Consider the following 23,734-nt stretch of genomic DNA (forward strand, 5'->3'; position numbering starts at 1 on the left):
GTGTGGACCGGCAAAGCTGTCTGCACCAGCGCCTCTGCACCGGGCTCCCTGGAGGACGCGGTCATCAGCTCCGCGCAGGCACTGGGGGTCTGCGAATCTTGGTTCATAAAAAATCACCCTGAATAAATAATGAACGGTGCAACCTCTCTGGAAGGCAATTTGATAATGTGCGTTAAAGTCCCCAAGTAAATATTTATGCCATTGGCTCGACTCATAAAAGTTATGATATATTCATAGAATGCACCCAAATTTATTTTAAAATAATATGTACTTTTAACACATTAAACCCAAGTTTAAAAAATCAAACATATATACTCTTCAGCATATATATGTACATGTGCTTACATTGTATATAGCTTTTACATTTTAATTAGGGCCCTATTATGCATGCTTTTCCCCTAGTAATCACTGTGAGCACTTTCCACATCAATGAATATAAAAACGCACGTTTATACATACACACACACAGATATTCACACACACTCACATATGTACATGTATATGTAGTATTTATGCGGAAGATTCCATTCAAGAACAAAAATGAAATGTTCTCACACATCTTCCCGGAGAAAAAAAAAAGAAAAGAAAAAGTCTCCAAAAAACCTTGGCACTAAGAGCTGACGTTCTCGTGTTCTGACCTTAAAGACAACTGGGGATGAGGAGGAAGATGATGAGGAGGGCGCCCTACCAGCCCTGATCTTGCCCTCTCAGGACACCTGGGGACACAGGCGCTCACTGTCCACACCTGCTGCGCTGCAGCCCACTAACAACCAAAACCTTCTGAAGAAGAGAAGGCTTTGTTTAACTGAGTTTTTAATTTTATGTGATGCTGAATATTTATGGTATGAACATCTGAGCCTTTGCTCTTGACCTGAATGTCCTTCCAGGAACACAGCCTCCTTCCCTGGGTGAAGCTCCACCTGCCAGACCCTCCGCCTTCACTCTGCCCTGCTGCACTCCTTCCTCCTGTGGGCTACATGGGCCCCTGGGAACAGGACTGACCGGGAAGGGTGTGTGTCCTGCCCCTTCCCTGTGCCGGGATGGGAGTCTGGTGAGAAGGGGGTGCGCAGGGGTTCCACCCGCCATACTCGGCGTCTTTCTAGGCAAGTCAGAATGTGCACAGGAAGGAAGGTCTGACTAAGCTACCTCGAACTATTCTCAACAATTTCTAAATGACACAGTCCCTGGTTTGTCAGAAGAGAAGTAAGTAGCAAAAGACAGGTGACTGCATTCACGCCACTTTCCCTTCCCCCAGTGTAACCCCAAACCCCGAGCCCCCTTACAGCTTTCCTATAGAAAGGGAGCTTCCTTGGCAGACATTCTCACACCCTGGGCCATGGCAGGCTGCGGGCACTGGGCCTCAGGAGGACACACCTCCGCAGGGCTCCAAAGGTGACCCGCTGGTGGCAGAGCCTGAACACAGCACAGGCGGGAGCAGGGTCTCCAGGAGCTGGCAGCATCGCTCCCGGAAGCTCTCCGAAAGCAAGAGGCCCGTCTACTCCCCTTCATGGTGGATAATCAAGCCAGCAGACCTTCAAACCCAACTTTCCAAAACCTAGTGGTTAACCTAAAATTCCTCGCATTTTAAATGGAAATGGTAATGAAACTGAAATTTGGGGGAAGAAACTTAATGTATCTGTTTTCTCATTTTTCTCAGTGATAGAATCAGTAACCATTTTAAGGCTAATAACTTGATGAATGTCAGTCTAAATATCTTATTTATATGTTATAAAGAGAATCACCAAAACTCAAAATAACACTGCAAGTAACAAAATCAGAAGGTTGGAGAAAAGAGACGGCAGAAAGTGTCTGTGCCGACGGGCTCCTCTCTCACATCGTCTGAAGGTGCTGGAACAGGAAAGCACAGTTTAGGGAAAGCGTATGAGCTCGTAAGAGTTCGCACAATAAGAACTAAAGAGAGAGCACGGCCTTCCACATCACCAGAAGGAAAAGAAACCACACACACCAGACCAAACAAAAGGTAAGAAAGCCCATATCCAAGAAGTCAAATAGGAAACAAAACAAGAAGCATTCACAACAGAAAACAGGGTCGGGCACAACAGCTCACGCCTGTAATCACGGTGCTTTGGGAGGCTAAGGCAGGAGGAGGATCGTTTGAGGCCAGAAGTTTGAGACCAACCTGGCCAACATCATAAGACCCCATCTTTACAAAAAAATTAAAAAGTCAGCCAGCAGTGGTGACACGTGCCTGTGGTTCCAGCTACTTGGAAGGCCGAGGCAGGAGCACTGCTTGAGCCTGGGAGGTAGAGGCTGCAGTGAGCCATGATTGTGCCACTGTATGTACTCCAGCCTGGGCGACAGAGTGAGGCCCCATCTCAAAAAACGAAAACGGATAAACAGAATATAAAATTGGATGAAAATTTTAGGAGAAATATGTCCATTTTATCAACATTCATAAATAACACAGAGTCACATGAAAATTATCAGATTGGATAAAAAACAGGACTGAACAATCATTATATTAAAAACAAACCCATACCAAAACAGAGATACAGACCAATGGAACAGAACAGAGCCCTCAGAAATAACGCCGTGTATCTACAACTATCTGATCTTTGACAAACCTGAGAAAAACAAGCAATGGGGAAAGGATTCCCTATTTAATAAATGGTGCTGGGAAAACTGGCTAGCCATATGTAGAAAGCTGAAACTGGATCCCTTCCTTACATCTTATACAAAAATTAATTCAAGATGGATTAAAGACTTAAATATTAGACCTAAAACCATAAAAACCCTAGAAGAAAACCTAGGCAATACCATTCAGGACATAGGCATAGGCAAGGACTTCATGTCTAAAACACCAAAAGCAATGGCAACAAAAGCCAAAATTGACATATGGGATCTAATTAAACTAAAGAGCTTCTGCACAGCAAAAGAAACTACCATCAGAATGAACAGGCAACCTACAAAATGGGAGAAAATTTTTGCAACCTACTCATCTGACAAAGGGCTAATATCCAGAATCTACAATGAACTCAAACAAATTTACAAGAAAAAAACAAACAACCCCATCAAAAAGTGGGCGAAGGACATGAACAGACACTTCTCAAAAGAAGACATTTATGCAGCCAAAAAACACATGAAAAAATGCTCACCATCACTGGCCATCAGAGAAATGCAAATCAAAACCACAATGAGATACCATCTCACACCAGTTAGAATGGCGATCATTAAAAAGTCAGGAAACAACAGGTGCTGGAGAGGATGTGGAGAAATAGGAACACTTTTACACTGTTGGTGGGACTGTAAACTAGTTCAACCATTGTGGAAATCAGTGTGGCGATTCCTCAGGGATCTAGAACTAGAAATACCATTTGACCCAGCCATCCCATTACTGGGTATATACCCAAAGGACTATAAATCATGCTGCTATAAAGACACATGCACACGTATGTTTATTGTGGTACTATTCACAATAGCAAAGACTTGGAACCAACCCAAAGGTCCAACAATGATAGACTGGATTAAGAAAATGTGGCACATATACACCATGGAATTCTATGCACCCATAAAAAATGATGAGTTCACATCCTTTGTAGGGACATGGATGAAATTGGAAATCATCATTCTCAGTAAACTATAGCAAGGACAAAAAACCAAACACAGCATTTTCTCACTCATAGGTGGGAATTGAACATTAAGAACACATGGACACAGGAAGGGGAACATCACACACCAGGACTGTTGTGGGGTGGGGGGAGGAGGGAGGGATAGCATTAAGAGATATACCTAATGTTAAATGACGAGTTAATGGGTGCAGCACACCAGCATGGCACATGTATACATATGTAACTAACCTGCACATTGTGCACATGTACCCTAAAACTTAAAGTATAATAATAATAAAATAAAATAAAATAAAAACAAATCCAGTGTAAGGCTCAGATTAGACGGGTAAAAAGCCCCAAAAGGCAAATAGAAACAAATTGAAATGTGCAATCGAGATATCGGTATCACAAAGATTAAATCCAACACTAAATATCAAACAGATTTGCCCATTTCCTAAGTATAAAGTATGCAATCTACAAAGAGGACGGAACTGTCTGAGGCACACACTGTGTGTACCTTCGAGTAAAAACACAGAACACACAGAATGCAGACACACATGCTCAGCACTAGATATGAACTTGCTCTTGTACACTCACGGCAGAGCAAACACACAGGAGGTATGCGTACAGAGGATGGGAATAGTACAATTCTTACTTCAGCCAACAGATAGGCCTCGAACCTCTTATCATTAAGCCATGTATGCCTTTTGCTGCAAGCCCCCATGAAACATTTACAAAAACCAATGCCACATAAAGAACACAGTTTCCAAATACACACAGTGTAGACTAAACACTGGAACACACTGCAACAGAACCAGAAATAAAACCAGGAGAAACAAAAATCCAACCATGGCAAAAATGAGTCTCTTTCTCTTAAACGCTTCAAATTCTAGTGAAAGTGGTAAAAATTTATAAAGTAATGAACACATCACATATCGAAAATTGTAGGAATTGCCTGAAATTGAGCTCAGAGAACAATGAATAGCTGCCTACATGTAAGTAACTACAAAAGGAACCCAAACAAAGAAAAACATTAGACTCAAAAAGTTAGAAAAATAACTAGAAAATTAAAGCACACATTGTGCACTGAAAAAGAGGAAGAAGATAATAAAGATGAAAGAAATCCGACAGATTGCGGATCTAGGCAGAAGCGATAAAGCCTATGGTGGGGACAGTTTGTGCTTCTTAGGGGAAGACAGTGACCTCGGAGAAGATGGTGCCAGAAGACTCTTAGGAACTGGTCAGCGGCCTTTCATCATGGAAATCTTCAACGACACACAGAGTTAGCGAGAGGAATATAATAAACACCCACGTATCCAGCTACCACAATGATCAACCTTAGCCATTCAGCTTCATCTACGAACATCCATCTTTTTTTCTTTATTTCTAATCCCATGGAATGACACATCTCAACTTTAATTGGATAACAGACGGGAAACGAGTCATATATTTTATTAAAGGTTTCTCACACTAATATTGTGAATTTAAAAAACAATTATAGATTCACAGGAAGTTGCCAAGAAAGTCCAGAGAGGTTCCAGGTACCCTTCCAGGTTCCAGGTTTCCCCCACTGGTTCCACCTTCTGTAGCCAAAAAAAGCCAGGGACCGACCTTGGTACTGTGTTGTCATCATGACCAAGGCGAAGTACTCCCTCACCACGAAGACCTCCCTCCCACCAGCCCTTGGACTCAGCTCATTCTGCGGGCGGTGACGTGTGACCCGCTGAGTGAAGCACAGAGGCCTCACCGCCCTGTCTCTCTTTACCTTCCCCGTTTACAGTCGCCTTAACTGATTCCTCCACATGAAGGAGAGCCCTGTCAGATGGTATCAGTGTTCTTGAGAACACCATTTAGAAGAATAAAAGAGAAGCGAAGGGGATGGAGCGGACATCGGCCCGTTCTCTGACATAAACCGCTGAGGAAAGCCAAGGTCTGTGCACAGGAGGGGGGGTCACCATGGTGCCACCTGACACCACATCAGGGGAGGAGATGGGAGCATTCTGGGAAACCCTCTGGGAAAAAAATCACAGCTCCAACCAACAAAGCTAAGAGCATCTGGTTACCCCCCAGGGGCTACTGAAATGCAAAGCAAAACAAAAAAGACAGGAGTGTGGCAGGAGCTTCGGAGACCCTGTGCCCCTCCCCAGGGGTTAAGAGTGGCCACCTGGGAAGGACGGCCCATGCCCATCTCTGTGTCCTCAGCACTCACAGCAAGGCCTGGACTCAACTGTGTCACATGAGTTACCTCGAGTTGCACCTCAAAGTGCGCTGAGAGTGGGATACACACACACCCACACACACACACACTCACACACACACTCACACACAGCCTTCAGCTGAAGAACAGCTACTTCCACATCTGTCCACATTCTTAAGGGTCCCCTGAATGTACGACAAACTCAGAAATCTCATTTTTCAGCCAGTCGTCGTGGAAAGGAGCCATTTTTATAATGCACACACAACTTGATGTGATTCTTTGCTGGTGAATATTTCTTTCAAAAGGTCCTACTAAATGACAAGCCGAAACTATTGACGCTGTCACAAACTTTGAGGAAATAAACCTTTCCTTAACAGGTCACTTAAAAGGCTTTTTTTCTTCTGAGTAATAAGCTGTATCAACAACGCAGCAAGCTTTACTCAAAAACGTATTCCAAATTTGATTCGAACAGAAAATAAAGTCCTTCCTTGCCAGCATTAAATCCAAATGCGGCTGTAAACTTGCTGCCATAAGGGGCTCCAAAGACCTTTCCCACCCAAGGGATGACACCCTGTGCCACCGCGAGGCCAGAAACAGATCAGAAACGCCTCCCTTCGCTTCCCCGGCTTTTACGGCGGCCCGTGATGTTATTCTCGTGGAATTCCGTGTGCAGAGTCCCTGGGTGCTGGTCGTACCAGCCAGGGCTGTATCTGGAGGGAGCAAGACCATCTGTGTGCTTCTGCTCCGCGATTTAATGAAAACACAAGTGTTAGATTTTTTCCCTGCTCCCTATTTCAGAACTATCCTTAAAGCTCTTTAGAAAATCCTTTTAATGTTTCTAATTTGTTCTATATCCCCAGGAAGAAAAAAACATCTTTTGGAAATATTTGCAAGCTCAAATTGAGCAAGAGCTGAAAATAAAAACCTGGCATGCATGCAGTTGGTAAGTTGGCTTTCAAGAAGTGCACAAATGTACTTCCTGGAAACTATAAATAGAACCAGGCCTTACCCCATACCAAAAAAAAAAAAAAAAAAAATGGTGAAATGTGCTTTAAGTTCTCATATAGAAGCGCAGCCACGAAAGACAAGCATGACCTCCAGAAATAACAGACAGAACCATCCGTCTGAGATGCTGCTACAATCACGTTATGGACAAAGCATTCCTGGAAAATCTTTCTAAGGCTCTACAATTCCAATGCAAAAGCAATAGAATAGAAACAATAACAAAAAACTAATGTTTCAGGACTGAGCACGAATTTAAAGTATTTTGCTTTGTGATCTCCTTTCGTCCTCACAGCCCCCTGAAGCAGGTCCCAGCGGGGACCTGGGTATCACAGATGGGAGATGCAGCCAGTAAGCATTGTCACCTGGATTCAAAACTGGCCACACCTCCTGGAACACCACCACCTCTCTGAAACCACTGCAGCCCATCTCTCTAGCCTGCTCACACCAGCACAAGTTACACGGTACTCCTGAAAGCTATCCAAATACCCTAAACCCAATGAATAAAAATATATTGTCTGAAAATTAAAAATAGTTTCAGTGGTCTAGGAAGCCTACAAATCCCACTGCAGTTGCTTTTGCCTTCTCAGTTACGTAAGGTCAAGTTTACATAAGAACGCATTTCAGAATTTCCTTCTTAGCAACCTCCAAACGTTTGGTTATGTGTTTCACCTAACAGCTGGGCCAAAGTAGGAACCACTATTACTTAACAGTAACAGTTGAAATATTTAAAAATAGAAAACATTGGAGAAGAAGAGAGGGCACCAAGGAAGAGGCCTGAAGGAGGTAGCTCCTCTCTCTGGGGCGAGCCGGCCTCTTCCAGGCAGCAACGTACATTCCACCGGGGCTTTCTGGAGACCGGCGTGGGCTGCAACATCTTTCAAGGGCACTGCGGGTCACTGGGGGTGGAATAATCCAGCAGGCAGGTGGAAATGCAGAAGGCAGGGGGCTGGTTCAGACTTCTGTCCAGAAAAATCACCTGGGAAGCTTGTTAAAAAGTGACTTACGCCTCCCAGCCTCAGTTCCTGAACCAGTAACTACTGTGTGATGTCCCCAGGGGCATTAAATGCCAATGAACACACAGTACTTAGCTGAGTGACAGATGGGTGGCCTTGGTAAGGGGACCTGTGGCCATCAGTGTCCTCATCATTGCTGTAATTAGCAGCAACCACAAGTCCACTTTGAGCAGGACCTTGCTGCTGGCTGTGGAGGCTGTGCGCTCACACTCTCTGCCCAGCAAAGATCCTGGAGCCAGTAACTCTCTTGCCAGCAGGAACACTTTACAAAGTAGGATTTGGTAGAAGATGCATGTTAGCACTAAGCAAACATTGTTTAAAAAAAAAAAGGGAAAAGAAACAAAGTCTACTTTGCGGACCCTGCACGGAGGAGATCCACTGCCCGGGAGAGTTCATGTCCATGTATCTTTCTGCTATGAACGCCCAGCGCAGGCCCCTCCCAAGTTCAGCTCAGGCTCGCCAACGCCTACCACTCAGTGTTCCAAACTGGGTGCCTTTGAAAGCACTGCACAGATCCATACTAATCCTCATCCCAGAGCAGGGTCCGCTCCACCCACATTCCCCATGAATTCATGCAACTCCATCAGCAGTGCTTAAAGCCAAAAATCCTGAGGTCACCCTCGACTCTTCTGTTTCCTGCACAGCCCATCTGTAGGCTAAGGAAATCCCATCTACGTCAGATATCTCTAGAATTTGTACCATTTTCTACATTCCCACTCCACCTACCCGGACGGAACCCCATCCACTGCCTGGGTTGCTCCCAGACCCTGGTGGGTCTCCCTGCTCCTCCGATGCCTGCCCCACGTGGCCACTGCATTCTCTGTGGCATAGGTCACGTGGTGTCGCTTCTCTGCTCAGAACCTCCAGGAGCCTCCATGTCACTCAAAGCCATGCCTAATTGATTAACCCGGCCTTTTAAGTCTCCTGCACCGCCCACTCCCTCTTCTCCTGACCAGGTCTTTGGCCTGCACATGTCTGCTCACCTTCTAAGGAGGCCTGCCCTCACCAGCAGGTGTAAAATCGCAGCCCCTCCACTCCCAAGCCCCGCTCTGCCTTCCCTGCTCTACTGTTTACTCATTGCCTTTACTAGTTTCCTCTCTTCCTCCCAGGGTAACATGAGCACCATGAAACAGGGGTCTCTGTGTCAATCATAAATATATGTATCCCATATGCCAAGGGCAGGGGATGGCATTAGAAGGCCCAATCGATATGAGTGAGTGAATGAATGAATGAGTTGAACGCAGAAATCCACCCTCCTGAATCCCCAGTCCTTGACTGCTCACTCTCCTCCACAGCGATTCTCGCCTCTCACATGTTCTAATATTGTGGGTAATTTACAATCAATAAGCTTGAATTAATGAGCATATTTAGAATCCAGCACCCAATTACTAGAGAATTCAAAATTTTCTCACACATATATTAAAGATTCATAAAAACTGACCACAAAGCAAGTCTCAGTAAAATTCAACGGCTGGGTAATTTCTAACCATAACAGAGTAAATTAGAAATGAATAACAAAAAAGATGACTTGGAAAATTCAGACTTTTGGAAATCAAAAAACACTTCTAAATCTTTCATTTTTTCAAATAAAAAAGGAACCATAAAGCAAATTTCAAAATAACTCTCTTGAGAAACACCAAGACTTTATGAAGTGTTAATGTAATATGCTTTACAAATTAAATAATACAAATTAGAACTTATCCAAAGCAGCCCCATTTGAACCCCGAGGGAAGCACTGCACAGAACCCTGAATGCCTCCAGCCGAACAGAAGAAGGGCTAAAAATTAACAAGTGAAATGTTCAACCTAAAAGAACAAGCATATCCGAATAAATGCAGAGAAAGGAGAACAGCTATTAAAACAGGAATTAATAAAACAGAAAACACACCCACAAGAGCAGATCCACGAAGGCAGAAGTCGGTCTGCAGGAGAGTAAAGCATAACTGGACTCCCACCGCCTGCAGGGTGCCCCCACCCCAGGGGGGAATGAGAAACACCTGGATGGAGGGGTGGAGCCTGGTTGGGCTCAAGAGCAGGAGAGGGAAGCAGGAAGGCGGGGAAGGCAGGTCTGCAGGGGAGGGCAGGCCCGCCCAGGAAGGCCCACGCAGGGCTGGGTGCTCGGCAGACGGCTGTAGAACTGAAAGAAGTGCCAGCCCCTTCCTCAGGCGCCTGACTAAACCGCCTTCAATTTCTTCCCCTCACCCGTGGCCACATACCTGCTACCCAAGGGACACCTCCGGTCCTCCCTCACCTGGTCAGACACCTGGCTCTGACGGCCCCTCGGAGCCCCTCGTTGGAAACACAGAGGGCCTGAGTTTGGCTCTGCATCACGCGTGACAGTGCGTGCGTCTTGCTGTGATGTCCAGAAATGGGAACCTTTCTTAAAAGATAGGCAGGTTCCTCTGGTAGGGGACATGGTGTTGGTACGGCGAAAACATGACATTAGGGTCAAATGTGGCTGCGGAGAAGGAACTCCCTTTCAGCTGCACCGCAATACCCTAACACAGACAAGGGTCGGCAAAGAGCCATCTCCCTCGCCCTGGTGGCACAGGCTTCGAGATGCCACGGAGGGGCTCCGCAGGCCCTCTGGATACATTTTACAATCCACAGCCTTAAAGCACACAAAGCTGGTAATAAAAGAAAAAAGATAAAAAGCCCTTTAACCAGAAATGATGTCATGATGCAAAAATTCATTCCTGGATAATACTTTTGGCCACCAGTGACACTCCGAATACACAAACCAAACCAATTTCTCAGTGGAAAAAAAAAATCCTTTCTTCCAACCAATCATCACTTAGAACTGTGGAATCCTCCCCGAGAGATACTCAGTGAGATTTCTCTGTATTCTGTATCAACACGGTGGAGGGGCACTGCTGGGACTGCCACATAGCTTTCTCTCTCCCTCTAAAGTAGAGAAACAACCAGTCACCAGCTCCACCCCATCCGGATTTGCTGTGGATGTGTGGACAGTTTTAGAAGCACCCAGAGGACATTTCTCAGACAGCACCCCCAATTCTCCATGACGCCCCAACCAATAACTGTCTGCTTTCTTACCACCCGTGTTCCTTGCTAAGGGCAGACAGTAAGCTCTTCAGAACTCTTTGGGTCGACAGCAACAACAACAATGTAAAATGTAATGGGGTGGGGGGTGATAAATGTAGATAACCCAAACAATCTAATGTCCACCCAGGATGGAGAAACTTTCTATCTTTCTGCCTCAGACACCGCAGACGGGGAAAGAACCAGTTGGAAGGTGAGGCCGGCAGGCTCGCGGGCAGGGCTGGCAGGGAGCAGTGTCCTGGGCCGCGTGGGGAGGCACGGTCCCACCCGCCAGCCACAGGGTGGCATTTCAGAGCCACAGGGCATTTCTGGTCAAAAATAACAGAGTGAACACAATCACGTTGTCAGGCTACCTCCAAGATTCTGCTAAAACAGTGTGTGGATTGTTTAGAAAGACACACCAACACAACACACACACAGGAGATGAGAGAGCAGCCACAAAATTCTGGAAGTCAGAGAGGATCTGGGTGAATAAGGTATCAGAGACAGCAAAGCTGACCCATCAGCCAGGGTGGGCCAAGGGAGGGCAGACCAGCCTCGGTCACACAGCCCTCCGGGGCACAGGGGCTGGTGGCACCAGGACTGGAGGTGAAGGAGAATGAAATATCTGCTCAGGGAGTGCAGGGCCCCAACCACCGCTTACCCCACGTGGCTGGCAGAGCCCAGGGACTACTACCCTCTGGAGAGGGAGATGGAACAGCACTGAAAACTGCGGACCAGTGGAAGCTGGCCAGCTACACGTGAGGTGTCCTGGTCTTCCTGCCCCACCACGGGGGCAGGGCAGGCAGCATTGGGCCCTCCCTGTGAGGTCACAGGGGCCAAGCAGCCTGCTGGACACCATGCCAAGTGGGACTGCGCAGCCCCCAGCGGCCTGCACCCTGCGTGCCCCTGCAGGTCCCGCCAGCCTCAGTGCCCTCTGCTACAGATGGCAGATACCGTGCTCACCAGAAACGCCAGGAAAGCTGTCGTCACAGAAGGCAGAGCCTGGACAGACAGACAAGCACCTTGGGGAAATGCAGACAGAGAGAAGGGAAGACAGGCCCTCCAAAGACAAGCGGAAGGAGCAGGAGGCAGCCCTGGAGTTCCAGGAAAGGAAGGCATGCCTCGGGTGTGGAGGAACATAGTCTCTGCCCAGTGAAATGAGCAAGCAAGCCTCAGAGGGCTAACACCATTAAAAGCCAGAAGGGCCCTCTGAAGGCAAATGTGACTGACTCAGCAGCTTCACGAGAGTCACCACCCCGCAGATCAGGTCCAGCAGGCTGCAGGTCCAGCAGCTGCCACTGCAGGATGGCCCGGGCCCTCTGCTAGGTCTCCCAGCTGCTTCCATCCACCAGGAATCTTCTCAAGACACATTTTCAACGCAATTCAAGCCCTCCTATTGTTATGCTTCCCAGCATCAGCTGGGCTGGGTTTCACTTGAGACAGTCGCTCCTAGGGACATTGACACAAAGGGATGGGAAGGTGGAAGTGACGGTGGTTGAGCTCCAGGAAGGGCAGAGCCACGAACCTGGGGCCAGGCACACCAGAGGGCACCAGGAAGCAAGAGTGCAAGAGAACACAGACCCCTCCTGTGTGCCAGACGCTACGCCAGACACTTGCCCTTGCTGCCTGCGCCCTGGCCCAGGACCAAGCAGCCCCGGGACACCAGGTGAGGAGCAGCCTGCTGGAGGCCATGGGCCGATGGCAGACAGGAAGACTGTGCTGCCCCCATGTCTGCCAGGCTCCCAGGCCTTGGAGCAACTCAGCTGAGCCCAGGACCTGATCCTTCACTGGCCTCTGTCAATACTGAGCCGGAATGGGGATGGCAGGAGGGAGCTGTCACTGTGAGAGTTAGGAGGAAAGTGAATGGGGTGCAAGTACAGGCTGTGTACGCCACGTGAAAGGTGGTGTTCTTGGCCCCCGCAGTGTTTCCAGAGAAACCTGACGTTACTGCTCATGGGAGTTCACAGATCTGAGGGGAAGGAGAGCAGAAATCAGAAGTGACTTGTCTCCAGGTGGCAAAAAGCAAACAGCATCAGAGAAAAACAGAACTATCTGAAGGTTTAGGGGAGGATAGGGATGAGATATTGGGAAGGACTGGAGAAGGGGGCAAGGGGATGAACAGACCTTGAAAAATAACACCTTTTGAAATTCTTAAGAGGTAATATGCCTTCAGCCATCGAAGGGGAATTGGAACTTGAGGATTACTCGACATCACATCTAGTGAACAAGGTAGTGACCAAGCAGGAGGGCGCAGCTTCTGGTCCAAAACTATTCTCTACTATAAAGTAACAAGGGCTGGGCACAGTCGTTCACACCTGTAATCCCAGCACTTTGGGAGGCTGAGGTAGGCAGATCACTTGAGGTCAGGAGTTCGAGACCAGCCTGGCCAATGTGGTGAAACCTCGTCTCTACTAAAAATACAAAAACTAGCCGGGCGTGGTGGCGGGCGCCTGTAATCCCAGCTATTCAGGAGGCTGAGGCAGGAGAATCGCTTGAACCTGGGAGGCAGAGGTTGCAGTGAGCCGAGATCCTGCCACTGCACTCCAGCCCTGCACTCCAGTCGATACAGTGAGACTCTATGTCTCAAAAAATAAATAAAAATAAAAATAAAATGAATAAAGTAATGGGGCCAATTCGCCTAATTGCCAAAAGTGACTCTTAAAGCATTTCTAAATTGCTCATAATTGTACACGACACACACATGGCCTCCAGGAGTAATGCTATATTGCAGTCAGCTTTTAAAGCCACGTGGGGGGCAGACTCCCGCGTCTGGCCTTTGAGTCATGGCTATTCATACGGGCCCTCAGGTTAACTTGATGGAGGGCAGTCAACAAACTCTCAACATTAGTTTGAACTAAGAGAATCAAACCATGGGAATTCTTTTCAGATTTTTCAAATGTTGACAAAAAAGGCCAAACTCTGTAAAATAGTTGAAGAGGTTTATTTTAAGCCAAATACGAGTGACCATGGCCCAGGACACAGCCTCAGGAAGTCTGTGCCTGAGGTTGTCACGTTACAGGTTGGCTTTATGCGTTTTAGGGAGACAGAAATTATAGGCAATACATGTAAGGTATATATTGGTTTGGCCCAGAACATCTTGAAGAAGTAGGGTGAGGACCTCACAGATCCTAGGCAGACTGAAAGGTTTTCTGACTGAAGAGTTGATGTCAGCATAAAAAAATGTTTGAGTTAAGATAAGCGGGGATTCTCGTTATGTGGATGAGGCCTCCAGGAAGCAGGCTTCAGAGAGAACAGATGGTAAATGTCTCCTATGGGACTTTAAAAGGTGACTTGTAGTTAAATCTCTCCTGGATCAGGAAAAAGAGACCTGCAAAGGGCATGGGATTCTCTCCAGAATGCAAATTTCCCCCCCAAGAGGCAGTTTTCTATAGCCACTCAAAATAGGTGGAAGGAATATATTCTGGGGTAAAATGCTTTTATTTCCTGCAGGGCCTGCTCTCTGTCGCCTGCTGCTATCCCAGAGTCAGGGTGGAACCGGGAATCTTACTGCTGTGTCTGTTTCATCAGTCGTGAGATCGCTGTTTTGATGTTAATGCTGGTCAGCTGGGCCTGAACGCCAAAAGGAGGGGGGTCTAAGGAGGCCTGTCCGACCCCCCCATTCCCATCAGGGCCTGAACTCATTTTTCAAGTTTCTTTGGGACCCCTTGGTCAAGAAGGGGGTCCATTCATTGGGTTGGGGGACTTAGAATTTTATTTTTGGTTTACACAAACAGTTTTACTTTGATGTCTTTACATTCTACACTTCATTTTACCTCTAAAAATTAAAACAAAGCAAGCAAGCAAAAAAAAAAAAAAAAAAAAAGCAAAGCAGGCAACATGTTCCGCGGCGGACATGACCGTCCTGGCCAATCCTTGCCCGTGGCTGGCGAGCTGCCAAGTCCGTGGGCCGGAGGGCATTGATTCCTCAAAGACACTTCCCTGATGGGAGGAAAATAACCCAAGCAGTCACGGCAGGCGCCGCCAGGACGAGGCCGCCACGGCCTCTCTTCTTCCTGCCACTCCTGCCCAGTCCTTCCGTGGGGGCCACTCGAGGAACCACCAGAGATGGCCGTGGGTCCTTCACTGGATCCTATCCAAACCCCAGAAATGCCAGCTTTATGATGAAAGCTCACAAAGGGGCACCACGCAGGAATATTACAACCAAGGTCTTTGTTACCACGGGCTCTGTGTATGAAGGTAATTAACAGCTTCCGGTGCCAATAAAGGGAGACTTTCGAAGCTTCCCCTGAGGTCACACGTCCTTGCAGATTTGTACCAGATTCCACTTTCTTCTCACCAAACAAAACAACGCAACAACCGCCACAAAACACATCTAGGAGGCAGCATGAGCTCCAGGCACCAACCAACCTCAAATACTTCCTGTTCCAAAATGTAAGAGCAGTGTCTGGAAATACAGCTCCTTTGACAGTGTGCTGGTCAAACGCCCCTTAGATGTGGGAATCCAACACTGAAGCCAAACGTGAATTTTGCGTTATTTTGGAGAGTTTCTCTACAGTTTCTAGTTAATCCCCTTTAAGGTTCCAGAGTTTTCTTTTAAAAATGGTGCTTTTGAAACATAACCTTAAAAAGAGCCTCCCTAACTCTGACAGATACACGTTTCCCAGGACACAGGTACAGAGGGTGATGAAACCGCCACCCCTATGCCTCAGGAAACTGTGGAACATGCTTCTCTTTAGTCCAGCATCCCGGTCTTAACATCGGCCTCTACTTCCCCTTTTGGCCGATGGAAGGGCATCGCATTTTCTGAGGATGTCTTTCTCCCCAGTAGCACAGCCCTCAGGGCAGACATGTGTCCTGCTCTGTAATGTATATGCTGAGCGACCCTGGGACAGCGGCCACGGGATCTGAGGCTCTGGCTTTCCTTCTGTAGGAGCAGGAGGGGGCACAGGAGCCAGGGCACTCGGTCACGGTGGAGAGCAGCGCCATGAGGGCCGTAAGCCCTCAGCATGCCGTCTGTTTAACAGTAAGTCCTTCATCCACACTTCCTGTTGTTACTGACTTTTTTTGTTTGCCTCCAGTTTGCTCCCGGATGCCTGAGGTAGGCATCCGGATGCCTGAGGTAGGCATCCTCCCCGAAGCGCCCCTCTCCTCAATCGAGGTTGCTGAGCACCTGCAAGGCCTGGCTGGAAGCCAGCTCGACCTCCAGCCTTGGAACCCAACACCCACCACTTCAGTGATTTTTTTCTACAATAAACATGCATTGCTTTTATAATCAGGAAGGGGAGGAGTTTTAGCTACAATGATTCTGAAACGAATGACTGAGTAGTAATAGTTTTTAAGTGCCCCGTAATTCAGCCCTTGGGCATAGTTGGGTTTACAATCCTGTATGACATTTTGCTGGTCTCTCCTGGCTGACTAATTCCATACCTTCTCCTCTGTCCTCAAACTGCAACATCTCCCCAGCCTAACTCAGTCAATGGCTCTGTTTGCTCACTCCATGGGAAAACACAAGGCTCTGGCAGAGAACCGGGGGTCACGAGCTCCCGCCCCACCCCACCCTGCCACCATGTCTCCGCCTGGGATCTGCCTTGGTGTCAAGTCTCCTCCAAGGGTGGCCCTTCCCTCACCAAGCCAAGGGTGGCCCTTCCCCTCACCAAGCCAAGGGTGGCCCTCCCCTCACCAAGCCAAGGGTGGCCCTTCCCCTCACCAAGCCAAGGGTGGCCCTTCCCTCACCAAGCCAAGGGTGGCCCTTCCCCTCACCAAGCCAAGGGTGGCCCTTCCCCTCACCAAGCCAAGGGTGGCCCTCCCCTCACCAAGCCAAGGGTGGCCCTTCCCCTCACCAAGCCAAGGGTGGCCCTTCCCTCACCAAGCCAAGGGTGGCCCTTCCCCTCACCAAGCCAAGGGTGGCCCTTCCCCTCACCAAGCCAAGGGTGGCCCTTCCCCTCACCAAGCCAAGGGTGGCCCTTCCCTCACCAAGCCAAGGGTGGCCCTTCCCCTCAGCAAGCAGACAACAACTCCCAGGAAGGGGGAAGAGCAAAGCCACGTCCACAACTGTGACATTCCACTTATTCAAAACGCAAAGAAATAGGAGGCAAAGATGGAATAATACTAACAACATGTCTGTTATATCTTAGGGGTAGGCAAATGGTTATGTATTTTCTTTTATGATAGAGCTACTTTACAATTAAAATTTTTAAAACATTTTAAAAAAGAAAGAGAACAAAGTCTATAGATAAAAAGTTATGAGGGAAGTTGAAGAAATCAAAGTTGATCTAAGACAAATGGCATTTTGGCTTTTTCCTCCTCCAGTACAGCTGACAATATCCCAAACCCAAAAACCAAAATCCAAAATGCCTCCAAATCCAAAACTTTTTCACGGTGACACTCCAAGGCAATGCTCATTGGAGCATTTCTGATTTTGAATTTTTACACTTAGGATGCTCAACCAGTAAGAATAATGCAAATATTCCAAAATCCAAAAAAAAAAAAACCAAACCCAAAATCCAAAACACTTCTGCTTCCAAGCATTACAGATAAGAGATACTCAACCTGTATAGACTTTCCCAAAGCACATGATATGCTCACCTGACGTTTCTAAAATCTCCAGATGGCACACGAATACATGGTATGAATAATGCTTTTCTGTTGGAAGTGGGAATTTATTAGGACTAAGTGTATTGAAAAAGAACCATAATCAGAAAAAGACCTGTGTTGAACATAACGGCATTCACACGAGGGAATGGTCACGAAACAGGACAGATCAACAGTGGGGAGGGCTGCCCGGGCGCCCTTCCTGCTCCAAGTACACACTCATCTGTTCAAAGGGAGCGAGCTCTCACAGTGACTGCTGGAGTCATTCCTGACAATTGAGTGTGTGTGTGTGTATCAGTCTGTTTCCACACCTTCAAACATCAAAATATCTAAAGAATAGTTAAGATTAAATTCAATCATTAGGAAATGTATAACAGCAATTGAGGACTGACATAAAAATATACCTAAAAATGTTTATACTCCCATATCATAAAAATGTGGCTTTAAAGACATTTTCCTATCAATTTTCCAGTTATCACCTAACCTGAGATTAATATTTCTTTGCAGTATTTTTCAGTGGGTTGAAATGACCAAAATGCAGTTTGAAAGAACACGCTTCACATTACAGGCTTCTAAGGCACAGGCCACTGTGCAGGCTCAATGATGGATGTCATACAGGACTGCTGCACATGCATGCATGCTTTCTCTGCCCACTGTTCCTGGGCATCGCTGCTACGTTATTTAAAATTACCCTGCAAACACTCCCACCACGCCCACCAACCCATGCCTGAATATGCAACAAATGCCAGGAGACACGGCACTCTCTCTGACTCAGACCAATGGGAACCTGATGACGAGGGAGGTAAATGGCCAGCGTCATGGGGCAGCCTTCCCAACATGCCACTTCTCAAGTCCGGCGGTTCACCCCAAAGGAAGAGAATGAGGGTGACAGGCTGCAGGAGAGGTCCAGGCCTTGAACGGGGATATAAAGGCTACATCACGCACATTCCTCAGTACTAGTCAACGGGACATTGAGATGACATTTATTGAGGAACTACTAAAAAGCTGACATGTATCTTTCATCTTTATGAGAACTCTGTAGAGAGGCATTATCATCCCCGGCTAAGAAATGAGAAAACAAAACTGAGCTATTCAGCAACTCGCCTAAGCTCCCACGCAAACAGGCAGCAGAGGCGGGCCCCAGGTGCCCTCTGTGGGAGGCTGAAGCCCCGGCCTGTCCTCACACCAGGCAGGGATCCCACGGCAGGTCTCGACAGGCAGGGTGCGCTTCCCAAGCCAGAATATTAATTTGAAGGCCACCTTTTTTGGTTCACTTGGAAACTATGCATATTTACCATCTTTTCCCAGCCCATCAAGCTATCAGAAAATCCTCTTACCCTCGTGCCACGCCTGGTTAAGCACAAGCAAGTTGTCTCAAAAATGCCCGAGCCACAGAATTCAGTGTTTACACGAAAACAACACCGACAAAGTGAACTTGAGAGAAAGTGAAAACCAAAACTGTCGACATAAGCCAAAATTTTAAAATTGTGCATCTTCATCTGGTACTTAAAGCTCCCCACCGCTCCCCCAGGCTCCAGTGTGCTGGGGTAAAAAATAAACTGCTTGATCAGTAATAATGCAGAGTAAAATCAAGGTGTAAAAAACAGACAGAAAGGAGCCCCCCGAGCACCCCGCAAGAGGCCAGGGGACCGTACCCCACAGACACAGAGAGCCTTCCTGGAGCAGGGCAAAGACACCTCCAGAACTCCGGGTTTGGAAAATGACAGAAAACCTGGCCGACTTGGGAGAATCACAAGGCAAAGAAGGAAATCTCTTCTTGGAAACGTTCAGCCTGGCTTCGAGCTGGCTTCAACTTCCTTTCGGGGTGATGAGTGGGTCTAACTAGGGCACCGGAGGGCACAGGAGGCAGCAAAGGCTGACTGTCAAGGAAGGTGCAGCAGAGCCAAAACCAGAGACCCAGGCCTCGGGACGCAGTCCCTGCAAGTCCCGGCCACACTGCCCTGCAGGACGAATGTGGAATGGAACACTGGTTCCCTCAGCTCCACGCCTTCAGGAGGTTCGGGTTTTATTCTCCGAGAGGCTGCATGGCTGGGAAGAATGGTACCCTCACAAGGAGTTTAAACCCTGGAGGATTCTACGTGGAAACGGGTTTTACAGACAAAGAAAACGGGGAAAAAGTCTGTTTCCATGGCCTATAGACTTGGAGTACCTTAAAATGTTACTTATGGGGCTGGGCGCGGTGGCTCACACCTGTAATTCCAGCACTTTGGGAGGCCGAGGCAGGCAGATTACTTGAGCTCAGGAGTTCAAGACCGCCTGGCCAACATGGTGAAACCCCGTCTCTACTAAAAATGCAAAATTAGCCAGGTGTGGTGGCGCACACCTGTAATCCCAGCTACTTGGGGAGACTGAGGCAGGAGAATCGCTTGAACCCGGGAGGTGGAGGTAGCAGTGAGCCAAGATTACGCCACTCCACTCCAGCCTGGGCAACAGAGTGAGATTCCGTCTCCAAATAGACAAATGCATAAATAACTAAAAATTACCTATGGAATGAAATATTTCTGATCACCACCGATACTTTTTTTTGTTAAAGAGCTGAAAGGTACTTGGAAGACAGATGATGCCACTGACTCATTTAACCAACAAAAGCTGGTGGCAACGGAAAAGGCGTGGTCTGTCCATGGTCGCGTGGCCAGTGGGACCCAGCCCCGCCCACTGCAAGCTCAGAGGTCTTTCCTACAGGCCCTCACGGGGATCAGGGCCAGGGGTTACACCTAAGCCAGGCAGTTGGTGCCTTTGGGAAGAACACATCCTTTAGCACCAGAGAGAAAAAACACAACAAAAAATCAGCGTTTCTCTACCATTTACACGGCACGGAGCCATTTCATTTCCAAAAAGGATGGCCTCTTTTACCACCAGGAAGAGCACCCAAATTCAGTGAACCCGATACCCCACACCTCCCCCTTCGCCCTCTCCGCACTCCTCCAATAAGGCAGAGCGTCTGAACACCTCTTTGGCTCAGCGCAGGGCCGGCCGGACAGGGCAGGGGTGGGCGGACTTACCCGTGCTGGGCATGTGGTTCACGCGGGCAGGATTCAGCAGCTCCACTGGCTGGTCTCGGCCAGAAAGTCCATCTGGAGAACAGAGAAGGCACTGGCTTCAGAAACTGTGTGCATTTCAGCCAACATACTTTATGCTGGGAGTCTGCAGGGAGTAACTCCCCAAACAATGAAATGCATGTGTCCTTCCTACTTTTAAAGGGGGACACTTTCAGCTTCATCATAGATTATTTGTATTTGCCAAAGAAAATCAAAGATCCTTTGTAGAATAATCAAAATAGCCTCCTACTGAGATATGGTAAACGCCCGTCTCTGGCCTAAGAGCCACTGGCTTAGCAATTTGGGTTTACTTCTGTTCAGCAACCACGTTATACCCACTCTTGCTGATCAGAAGTCAGCTCTTCTGCAGACCACAAGCATTAAGATAATAAAAAGAGAAGAGCAGCTCTTCCTCTTCTCAGATAGTGACAAACGGTCTGGACGCTCACAGAAACACAGCACAGGGAGCCCTCGGAACCCGCCAGGTGTGCAGACAGGGAAGGAGGCAAGCTGAGGCCACTCTAGCTGCAAAAAGGCATGGAGGAGAACGCTTCACCAGGTGTTCTCAAGGTACAGAGTCCTTTCTTTTAAATCCATTTTTAGACTGTATTCTGGAGCTGTTTCCATCTATTCAGACTCACTGCAAAGATGAGACTGGAACCCACCCACCACCTAAACCTGGTGCAGGCTGGATTTAGACCGCCTGGGATTTTTCTATATTCTCCCAAGCAGAAAGGAAAGAAAACTCTGGCAAGATTTCCAGGAATCACACTTTTCTTTTAAAATTAGCTTCTGACAAGTGGTGTAAAATGCCCTGCAATAATGTGCATATCATTACAGACTTGCACGCGGAGGTCATTTTCCTTACTAAGCGAAGGAGAGCACCAGTTTCGCAGGGCGGCCATGGAACTCTGTAGATACAAGTTTTAAAACAGGACAAAAACGACTAACATCAGGTCAAATGACTGCAAAAAAAAACCCCATTTTTTATCCAAAATAGATAATTCCTAGCATTGCCAACCAATGCATGTCCTTGGAGATGTTCAATATTCAAGAACGGAAACAAGGGCCCCAGGAGATTGGAGGGCATGCTCTTGAAGTTAGAACTGGGAAAGTGTGAGGCCAACATGGACCTGCAGGAGCTCAGCAGGTGAGGCTACTCTTGGGCAATGCAGAGATCAAACGTGGGTGCCAGAAATAAAAAATCAAAATGAAGACAACAACAAAAAACCATGAGGACCTCTCCAACCAACCAGCAGCTCCTCCCAAGTCTCGGCAACTCTTAAGGTTTGAAAACACAAGTAAAGACAGTAAGACACTGGGCATATTCGGAGGCAAAACAGTTCTGCTTCCCTGGGTCAGGAGAAAGACCGGCAGGTCATAGTTACACCTTAGAAGCAACCACCAGACCTGAGCAATCGCCCCAAGTCTTCACACATTCCAGGGCTTTCTCAAAGAATATGGCCACCTTAGGAGATGGCCTGGATGCTGAATTGTAAACATGATGCCATGTCTCAAGAGAACCTTCACTGCAACTCAGAAAGAGACCCCAGATAGTGGTGGAAAGTACTTTTCAAGCCTTTTTTTCCCCTAAAGATAAATATATTTGTATTCATTTTTATAATAAATAAAAATAAATAAATGCTCATTGTAGACAAAAAATAAAAAATTCGAAAAGGTGCCTGTATGTATGTATGTTTATATGTGTGTGTGTATGTATATGTGTGTGTGTGTGTGTGTGTGTGTGTGTATTTAACCCAAATCCCACTATAAATACTTTCAGAAACAGCAGAAGGCCCTTTTGAAGATCTCAATGTAGCTGCAGTTTTCCAATGGGAAGGGGTCAAGAGGAGGGTGCTTGGGCGGACCACCCTGGTCAGGGTTCTGCAACAGTTCCTACGAGCCAATGCCTGTCCCCCAGAACTGCCTCCCCTGTAGTCAGCTCAACGCCAACCTTAGCTTCCACCTCAGCAAAAGCCCTAGAACCAGAAAGTTTGCAAACCAAGAAGCCCCCCAGTGGTGAGCAGCAGCGGTGGGGCCAGAGTCCCAGCTCACATGAAGCCCCTTCTTGAGTTTGGAAGTGAACTGCTTACGCCTGAGCCCAAAAGGCGAATCCCTCCAGCACCGAGTTCATACATGAGGCCTAATTACAAGTTACTTTTACTACGCTGAAGCAGGAAGACACATCAGATCTCAGTGCAACCGATTTGACTTGTAAGTCACGATACGTGGTGTTCCTGTATCCACAAGCATCACTCGTGTGTTTCAGATCAAGGTGCAGCTTAGTGGGTCTTGGCTCACCTACATTTCTGGGCACTGGGCTGGTCTGCGTCCCACCTACCCTTCAAGAAGACATTTATCGCATGCTTGCACTAGCTGGCACACCAAGGAGAATGCCGTTCGATAACAGCATGTGAATTCCCTGCGTAAACCAGACCTTGACCTTAACATGTCCAATCCTGTACACTGACGGGTGGGGTGGTTTCTGACACCAGCCAACTGGCACCAACTGGGCGTCCAATGATCCAGTTCCACTCTGACAATAACTGCCCAGAGCTAGCACACACGCCACAGGGGCTCAGGTCCACAAGGCTGCCCCCATTTCAGACACAAGTCCTGGGCCTCCTGGACTTCTAAAGATCGGCTATAAATCAGGAGTTCCCACAAGCCCCTCTCAGGTTCTGTAATTTGCTAGAAGGGCTCACAAAACTCAGAAAAACACTTTACCATGTTGATGGGTTTATTGTAAAAGATGCAAATAAACAGCAACATGAAGGCAGGGTCTGGAGGGGTCCTGAGTGCAGGAGCCTCTGTGTCAGTACCACTGGGGTCAGCAGGTGCGGCTGAACATTCTGCCCCTCTCATCTCTGCGTCCTGGTGACTGGCCCCATCCCGAGGGTATCCAGGGGTCCTGCCCTAAGTCACTTCATTAGCATAAACTCAGAAGCACATAAGAAGCTCCTCCTTAGGAATAACGAAAGGCTCGCCGGACACTCAGGAAGCTCCTGGGATCCTAAGAGCTCCCTGCCAGGAACGAGGACAAAGACCAGATAGGCTTGTTCTTCCACCACACAGAGATGCTGCTTGTTCTCGTTGTGTGCCACTGGGCCTGGCTAGCCTCATAACAACCTGTACATTCAAACCCCCAACACTGCCATGTTCACATCTTTGTAGAATGACATGGAAATGCTCGAAGGGAAAGCTGTTGAGGCGGCACTGGGTTAATAGGAAGTGCCTGCCTCTCGCGAATGGGGCAGCCATGTGGAACTATCAGAAAACAGCAGGAGTGTCTCAAGCA

At 47.7% G+C, this 23,734-nt stretch overlaps 1 protein-coding gene across 15 annotated transcripts in view; it reads right to left on the minus strand.

The window, feature by feature from the left end:
- The window catches only part of HDAC4 (histone deacetylase 4), a 352,613-nt gene that overhangs the window by 167,232 nt on the left and 161,647 nt on the right, over positions 1–23,734 (minus strand). For 13 of the 15 annotated variants that reach the window (XM_055380652.2, XM_019022575.4, XM_055380654.2 and 10 more), the window contains one exon: positions 20,401–20,472. The exons of the other annotated variants lie outside the window; for them this stretch is intronic. In XM_055380652.2, coding sequence (XP_055236627.1) covers positions 20,401–20,472 — 72 coding nt within the window. The remainder of the gene's footprint in view (positions 1–20,400; positions 20,473–23,734) is intronic. 15 annotated transcript variants of the gene reach the window in all.

Source organism: Gorilla gorilla, chromosome 11 (assembly GCF_029281585.2).
Source record: "Gorilla gorilla gorilla isolate KB3781 chromosome 11, NHGRI_mGorGor1-v2.1_pri, whole genome shotgun sequence".
NCBI classification, from domain to species: Eukaryota; Metazoa; Chordata; class Mammalia; order Primates; family Hominidae; genus Gorilla; species Gorilla gorilla.